The sequence below is a fragment of the Lepidochelys olivacea genome (genome assembly GCF_965140295.1).
Source record: "Lepidochelys olivacea isolate rLepOli2 genome assembly, chromosome: 9".
In the NCBI taxonomy this organism is placed as follows: Eukaryota; Metazoa; Chordata; order Testudines; family Cheloniidae; genus Lepidochelys; species Lepidochelys olivacea.
Genome location: NC_140419.1, coordinates 42,412,191 through 42,420,778, shown reverse-complemented (window position 1 = coordinate 42,420,778; position 8,588 = coordinate 42,412,191). Strand labels below are relative to the sequence as shown.

The window sequence follows — 8,588 nt, the reverse complement described above, 5'->3', positions numbered from 1 at the left end:
TTCAGTGTTTTTCATTATAAAAATAATTTCCAAATTAGTTGAGTATCACAGCAGCCCTACAAGTAAGGTTAGTGCTATCCCATCCCCATTTCACAGAAGGCAAAACTGAGAGGTAAAGTGGCTTGCCAAAGGTAGAAGCAAAAGTCTGTGTCAGAATCAAGAGTAGAATTCAGGAGTTTCTTTGGTGATCCTTCTGACACGCAGCATCCCATTAGCTAGGAATTTTTCAGATTAGTTTAATAGATCAGCACTAAGGGCCTGATTTTGGTTTTATGCTGGTTTTATGTGAGTGCAACTTCGTTGACTTCACTGGAGTGATTTCTGAATTATACCAGTTTAAGTGATAATAGAAACAGACCATAAATTATTTGTACTGACAAAGTTGGGGACTGAGACTACTCTCACAATGATGTAAATCAGGTATAACGTCACTGAAATAAGTGATAGGTGAAAAAGTCACTTAATATTTTAATATAGCAGATTACAAATGTTAAGAAAAGCTAAATGTTGTTGAAAGAAAAACCTGCTTGTAGTGACCTTTTGGATTCCTTATTTGTTACAAATCAAATGCTTTAGATTATATGATTTATACATTTCTTCTACTTACTACACCTTGCTCACTTTGTATCAAAATTAAAATCTACCCAGGGAAACTGTAGTAATTAATTACTTTACCGTATTTCGTATCCATGGTTATTTTGTACCATTCCTCCCTGCAGACTACCTTTTTTTCCTATTATCTTAAATATGACTAAAATGGGAAGTACTATAAAATTGCCGGTCAGATGTGTTTATAAGCATAAACTGTGTCTGTCCTGGCCCAAAATGACATTTGTGAACACTCTGCACTAATTGTGTCAAAATCAGACTAATCCTGTTTGAACTCAATGCATGTGTGCACACGGTAGAGTGGAACTACAGCAAGGATTGATTTAGCCTGATGTGCACCAAAGTTCTCATAGATGATTCAGATGAGATTTTCCCAAGTGCTCAGAACTGGCCTAATTCTGCTCCACCTGGAGTCAATTAGGCCAATACTGAGCACTTTGGCATAGCCTGATTTTCACTGGTAGAGGAAGAGGAGAGTTGAGCAGAAGTAGAACAACAAAAATAAATATACTCATGAAAATACACGCATTAAAAAAAATCTATTGTGAACCACAACTTGAGAAAAAGAGTAGCCTAACTGTACATCTGGAACCAGAAGCTCTTAAATTGATACTGACTTCCGCTTATGGCCATGAGCAGATTACTTAACCTTATAGCCCCAACTTTCATATGTGTGAAATGTGGATAACTCCTATGTTATATGGCTATTGAGCATTAATGTTTGTAAAGCATTTTGAAGATGAAAAGTGGTCTTTAAGTATCATTGTCATTAAATGTATTAATGAATCTGACTAAGGGCAATCACAGAGACAAGGTGCGTGACGTTTTATTGGACCAACTTCTGTTGGTGAGAGAGATGAACTTTGGAGATTACACCGAGCTCTTCTTCATGTCTGTGAAACTTCCTTAGAGCATCAGCACTAAATACAAGATGGAACAGATTTATATAAGCATGAAAATTTGTCTCTCTCACAACATAGGTTGGTCCAATAAAAGATATTACCTTACTCACCTTATTTAATACCCTGGGACCAACACGGCTACAACAACACTGCGTAGGAGCTATCGTGTTCTTTTTCAATGAGTAGGACAGTATGCAATAGACTATATGGAACAAGTCAACTGTGCCAAACTGTGAATGATGACCAATACAAGGAAGAGCCATATGCACACACTAACACACACAAGTATGAACATATGTCTCCCTGTAGGAAACAAGTCTGTGCTTATAATAAATACAGTCACAAAGAAAAAGTGATCAGGGATGTAAGTGAGAAACGTCAGTGGGTATTTACAGCATTATCTTCAATTATGCCTTTCTCAAAGGGAGTGTATATGCCATGCATTGTATGAGCACTCCTTCCCCTATTGGCATGCTTACAAAAATAGCATATGCTAGCAGCATTCATGAACTCAACAATGAAAGTAGCATGAAAACCCTAAAAATGCACTGTGGGGGTGGTTTATGGCAAGATAACACTAGTAGTACAGAGCAGAAATGAAGAGAGTTATGCAGAACACGTACACAGAGGCAGGCAGATACATATACTTGCATATATCTATGCATTTGTCTATCTGTGCCTGGCTCTGATGTTGGTTACACACACAGGAGATGCGTCTCATTATCTTGGCGAGTCAAAATATGACATACATTACCAACAAGGGAAAAAAAGAAGGAAACAAAGAAGGGAGAGCGAACACCTGTCGCTCTCCTTGGGGACAAGACCTAATGCTTTTATTTGATTCAGTCTGTTGAGGGGACTGCAGCTGCCAACTGTCATCAGCATCAAGTTACATTCACAAAGCCAGACTATTTCATTCTTTAGGTTAAGGAACAGAAGAGGCAACAAAATCCAACAAGGAAGGGAGGAAGTTTTCATCGTGTTGCAAATACATTGGATCGTGATTCTTTATAGGGTTTCAACTTTTATCTTGATGATCAGTCTGATTTTTGAAGCACACACACAGTGGTTCATGCTAATTGCTAAATAATTCAAGTATTTAAAAGAACAACATCGCCTTTGGGTATGTAGCATGAATTCTAGAAAATGATAACTGTTAAACGTTCATGGTATATCCTGGAAGATTTGCTGATAACAGTGGCAAGTCTTTTATGGGATTCTGATACTCTATGTTAGTGCCAAGGATAGTAAAAAACCCCTATAAATAATAGACCAATAATCTGCAGTAACAGTAGATCTGTTTCGGTCTCTCACAGGGATTGTACTGTGGTATTTTATTGACCACTCCTTGTTTCCCCAATAAACACTATAAAAGAATGAAAGATTTCGAGAATTATTTTTATTACTTTCTTAATTTTCCCAAAATGAAGAGGAAATTAGAATTTCAGAACATATTTCCATGTTCCTCAGAATTTGCTGAATGCATATTTGACACTATATATACAAAAAAAAAAGTTTTCCTTTCTATTTACTTTGTCTCCTCCATAACTCATGCAGGCTGCCCCTTCTCCAGAGAGATACCTCAAAGGAAAGAAATGTAATAAGGGGGTCCTTTGAAATCTCATCTTTCCTCTTGTGAAGTTATTCAACTTCTCCTATTTAAATTGGAAGGCTTGAATTCTGCCCTTAGACTGATTTATTTGGGCATTACATACAAATACCTCAAGACAGAAGTTAGTCCTCCAAAGAAACAAAAAAACATGTTTCACTTTTATTTAGACTGGAGTATCAGGTATTAGCCCTACATAAGTGAAGCAGTGAGTGTAACGTATATCATAGATACTACACTGTCCAAAAGGTATACATTGGAAAGTGGTGCACATAAACTTTTCACTGTCCTACTTTCTACATTTCTCAGCTAATGGTTCCAATTACTGGACATGGGGGAGTAATGCTTCCCCCCCCCAATGTTTTTGCATTTGCTCAAAGTTCCATAGACTTCAGACCTGGGAAGGCCCCCAAAGGCCCATTTTTAAACAGTGGTCCCATACTAAATCAGTACAGCTGCTACTGGTCTGGTCTGGAGCATCGCTGGAGCTGCATGGTGCCAATCCCATTAAGTTGACTGGGTCACCTTTCTGGCCAGATGGAACGGTGGGTGGGGCAAATTTCAGGGAGTGGGATTGCAACCTGGGGCACAAAGTCACATCATCACTCAAACGTGGCCCGGTCACCCTCTGCTCTGTCCAGACAGACGGGCATCGGGGCCAAAGGGTGTTGCATCAGGAGTCTATTCCAGTTGGGTGGAGTACAGAGGAGTCTACCAAGAACTTGACTCCTGGAAGCACCAGATCATGCAGTGTTCAGGTAAGAATCCCTGGCCCAGGGAGACCCGAGGTCCATGTAGATGGGGTGGGAACTGGAAATTGCCCCCTCCCCCATGAAACATGTGAATTGGTGCCAGTGTTTCTATCCCTTATCACACGTCTGAGCCTCCCTTAGAGCCCTGGGCGGGGATTACAGCCCAGCACCATTCCCCTAGAGTTGAGATTGAACCCTGGGTACAGCTGGACTCTCTGTGTGTTCCCAATACACCGAGACAAACAGCCTAAGTGAGTCCCAGTACACAGGAAACAAAAAACAAAACAAAAAAAAAACAGGCAGGGAAGGACCCCAACCAACACCATCCAGCCTGGGGCATCGTGCCCTACCCCAGCCCTCTCGCCCCCCTCCCGCTGCACTGGCGGAGGCTCAGAGCGCCCCTGGATAGACAAAGCGCCCGTCTCTCATTGGTCAGTTTGCCTAACGCTGGGGCTTCTCCCGGCTCGGCGTGACCAATGGGCTCATTGACATGCAAATCAGAGGCTATAAGTAGGGCCGGGGAGTGGCGGCGCCAGGAGGGGGCGGGGGAGAGGGCAGTGGGGACGCTAGCGGGCCGGCCGGTGCAGAAGGCCGCCGCTGTGCACCGCTTGCCAGCTGCTGCCTCCTGCGCCCCTCCCCCATCCTCCCCCCAGCCCGCGGTGTCTGCGCCGCGCTCTGCCATGGCCCCGTCCTCTCGGCCCAGCAAGAGCCGGCCCAGCCGGGAGGAGGAGGATTTCTGTGACGCGAGAGGGGGGGACAGGAAGGTGAGCCGGACCCGAAGGGGTCCCAGGCAGGACCCGCGGGGGGGGAGGGGGGTAGAGGCTGCAGGACCCGCGGGGGCGGGTAGGGGCTGCAGGACCCGCGGGGGCTGCAGGACCCCCGGCGGGGGCACTGGAGCCGCGGCCTGGCCTCAGGGGGCATGCGGCAGTCGGTGCAATGTGTGTTTCCCCTTCTCCTTCCCCAGGCCAGGAAGCCGCTGGTGGAGAAGAAGCGGCGAGCGCGGATTAACGAGAGCCTGCAGGAGCTGCGGCTCATCCTGGCCGACACGGAGGTAGGGCTGCGGCAAGGGCGCGGGAGCGGGGGCGCCGCGGCGGGAGCCGGGGGGCCCTGGCGCGGGGCTGATCGCTGTCCTCTCTCGCCGCGCCCCGGCGGGCAGTTTCAGGCGAAGATGGAGAACGCCGAGGTGCTGGAGCTGACCGTGAAGCGGGTGCAGGGCGTGCTGCAGAGCCGGTCTCTCGGTGAGTCCCCCTCGGGCACGGGAGATGCGGGGCGGGGGGAGAGGGGAAGCCGCTTCCCTCTAACGAGGGGGCTGCAGCATCCCGAGAAGTGACGTGCCGGCCGTGCTGTGAAGGGGGAGGGGTTGGCATGGGCAGAGATCGCGGGTGCTGGGGGGAGGGAAGGGGCTCCCCCCTTTGACTCCAGCTATGTGTGTTTCCCTATGGGTGTTGCTGCTGCTGCAGAAAGTGACAAGCTGCACCGGGAGGCTAGCGAGCGGTATGCAGCCGGGTACATTCAGTGCATGCATGAAGTTCATACCTTCGTCTCCAACTGCCCGGGGATTGATTCCACCGTCGCTGCCGAGCTGCTGAACCACCTGCTGGAGTCCATGCCACTCAACGAAGGCAGTTTCCAGGACTTGATCGCGGATGTTTTGTCAGAACCCTCCGTCAGTCCCTGGCCTGGCAGTGAGGGGCTCTCCCAGCCAACGGGGGTGTCCCCTGCTGCTCTGAGCCTGGCCAGCCCCCCTTCAGCTCTTCTTTCCCCTTCCTCCAGTGAAGAGACCTGCTCGGATCTGGAAGAGACAGAGGCTGAGCAAAGCCCGGCCTCCCCAGCTGGACTGGACAGCTCCAGGACACACAACGTGCCTTCACCTAGCTTTTCCAAATCTATGTGGAGACCTTGGTAAATAAAGAAACTGTACAGGAATCAACAAAGATCTACCTAATAATGGGAGAATACTTGAGCACTGTGTTCTCCTTACAGCCATTGGAATGGACAGGGGCTTTCAGAGGGTGCATTTGTGTGTCTAACATTACTGTATATTGGGACTGCATAGATGGCACTCTTACACTGTCAGACCCTGACAGGTTAATTGTTAAACGTGTAACATTTCATCTATTTGTGTGTGAGATGTTTTGTAACAATTGGATTGTTTAGGAGAGTTTGGGGTGTGAGGGTGGGGAGGGAGGAAGAGAGATTTTTTTGTAGCAAAGCTCTTTGGTGGATGCACAGCAGTATTTCACAGCCTTGTCTCTTTCTCTGGGCCCTTATAAATGGCCCAAATATCACTCCCTTTTTCTATTAAGAAAAAGCCCTTGTACATTTTATATCTTGGTGGCTCACTCAATGAGAGGTATAGGAGTTAAATGTGCATGCACAATTTTAAGAGTTATAGTGATAGTAAAGATCCCTGAAAGGGATTGGTGTGGTTAGAATTTTTATTATTTAGTGATCTAGAATCTTGCCTTCAGTGAAGGAAGAGTAAACTAGAGATCAGTTGGAATTAGACAAACATTGAAAATATTGGTGGCAGGGTGCCTTTTAGAAATCAGTGTTTTATGCACATTTTGCTTTTAGCACATCTGAGTTTATTGTGACTTTATGTATATTAGGGTGTCAAATGTTTTATTTTTAATCTTTTTAATAAAAAATATTGAATTCACAAAGGATTGCATGTATTTTGGAGTGTGATACACTTCTAACCACTTTAAAATTAAAAATCCAGTTCCATACTGTTTGCTGTTAAATTTGTATCTGTTGTGGACACACTGCTGGTAATTTAGCACTTAGTTCTTGTACTAAGCATTGTTAGCTCAAGTATTGGAATTTGAATGTTTCTTTTGTTTAATACTGAAAGATGCTTAGGATATTATTGAAGGGAGCAATGTAGTTGTGTTGTTGTTTGACTTTAGGACACTAAAATTCCTAGGCATGGTTACATGAATGCCATTCTAAAGAAACTGCTCTTAACTTGATTTCCCCAAGTAAGTCTCTTTTTGTAAAGCTGTAATTATAACTTAAGTACTAGGCAGATGCTTTACTTGTGGCTTGACTTTACCTGTACGTTTTTTCTGCTGAGGAATGACAGGTGTTGAAAAGAAGTGTGTGAAATAGAATTGAAAATTTTCTTCAAAAAGGAAATACTTCCAGTGACTTCTGGAGCATCAACATTCCTGTATACAAGGTCATACACCTCAATGTTCCTATTTTTGGAAGATATAGGCTATTTATGCTGTGATATTACCTTTCACAGAGCTGTCATCGTTACAGGAAAAGTATTGTGAAGTTGCTTCCTTAGTACATGGAGGTATTTGAGCGTAGAACCATCTAGGAGAGGAAGCAAAATAAGTACATGAGGACTAAGACATGTAACTTTCCTTTGTTAACGACCCTATGGAACAATAAAATCAGATATCTAAATTATTGGTAGACCTCTGCTTTGTAACTTTCTTTAAATTATCTGATGTGGGTGTTTTTTCATTCACAGCTGGGTACAGAGTTGTTTGTTTTCCCCAGTTGTGCTAAAATTCTCGCCTGCCTTTGAACTAGCAAGAAGGGCAATGCTCCTCAAAAGGGAGGTGAGAGCACTGCCTGTAAAGACCTTTCTGCTTTAGGGAGGGAGGGTGGTGTTTTGATGTGTAAATGGAAGCAGTGGCATGGACAGTTCAACTAAAAGTAACACCCAAAGCACAAAATGACATCTCCTGGAAACTGGCATTTCACAGAGTGAATGCAATCCCAGATTTGCTTAAAAAAAAAAAAGCCATTGCCCTCCAGTAATACATTCATTTTGAAAATTTTACTCTCAGCCTCTGCTCACTAGTACTGATAACAATGCATTATAAAGATAAATGTGTATTATCCTGCAACATTAAAAACATTTGGCCCTACTTTTAGCCTCTAGCAAACAGTTTTCTTATCAGATTTTCTCAAGGGGAAGGTAAAACCACAGGCTGTTTCCTCAACCCATCACCAACCAAAATGTTGAGTATTTTAAAGCCCTAGGCCAGGGATCACCAGCCAGCAGGGCACAGAATGGGAGACCTGCACTAATCTTTCTCAGGATGGGTAGGAAAGGGAAGACTGAAAGCTAACCTGCTCTAAGGCAGTGAAGTGGTGTGCATAGCGCCCCCTGCAGCTTAAAGCAAGCATAAGACATAATTCAGCTTAGGTTGCATGCACTTGCCTGAGTTTAGAGATTTAAGTCATCACGAGACACTTGGTGAAGTCCTGTGCGTTCATCCATCTCAGAGCATTTTCACCATCGATTGCACACATCCAACAAGCCGCTCTGGCAGTGGTTGTCCTCAAGCTCCTCCAAGTGTACAGCTTGTGCGGAGATTCCCAGGCAGCAGGGGAAGTGCTCCGGAGTCTGTGGGAAGTGCAGCAGCAGCAGCAGCTCAGCTTGGTTTCATTTCCATGAGATGAAAGAGACTCTTGGTTAGGGCTCTTCTGATGCCCCTGTGAAAGCAAAGTGCAAATCCTGACACTTCCACGATGGAAACATGGCCAAGAGACAACATCAAAAATGCCAGCTTCGGTTCAGCAGTGGATTTTGTGGCTAGCAATAGTCATTCTCCACCCCCCTTTGTAAATGACACTGTAGATTGAGGGTAAAAGGCTTTCCCTTATAAAGCCTTGGAGAAGGGAAGCTAGGTGGTAAATACTGTGATTCCCTAACTATACATACTCACTGTATTTATCTCTCTCACCCAC

General features: G+C 44.9%; 1 protein-coding gene across 2 annotated transcripts; it reads left to right on the top strand.

Annotated features, from left to right (window-relative positions):
* The first annotated feature begins 4,419 nt into the window (after positions 1-4,419).
* On the top strand, positions 4,420-7,295 carry LOC311526154 (transcription cofactor HES-6-like). Of its 2 annotated transcripts, XM_084638904.1 has the most exons (4): positions 4,420-4,636; positions 4,837-4,923; positions 5,029-5,110; positions 5,333-7,295. In XM_084638904.1, exons 1-4 carry the CDS (start codon positions 4,553-4,555, stop codon positions 5,776-5,778), a joined length of 699 nt encoding a protein of 232 aa, XP_084495030.1. In that variant the 5' UTR covers positions 4,420-4,552; the 3' UTR covers positions 5,779-7,295. The 2 variants fall into 2 exon arrangements, with proteins under 2 accessions (XP_084495030.1, XP_084495029.1); XM_084638903.1 differs by having other exon boundaries at positions 4,837-5,110.
* Positions 7,296-8,588: the final 1,293 nt, after the last annotated feature.

Excerpts from the sequence above, each read along its gene's own strand:
- LOC311526154 (XM_084638903.1), top strand. The coding sequence starts at position 4,553 with ATGGCCCCGTCCTCTCGGCCCAGCAAGAGCCGGCCCAGCCGGGAGGAG. Across the intron at positions 4,637-4,836 it reads CGAGAGGGGGGGACAGGAAG|GCCAGGAAGCCGCTGGTGGA; the intron begins GTGAGCCGGACC and ends CTCCTTCCCCAG. Across the intron at positions 5,111-5,332 it reads GCTGCAGAGCCGGTCTCTCG|AAAGTGACAAGCTGCACCGG; the intron begins GTGAGTCCCCCT and ends CTGCTGCTGCAG.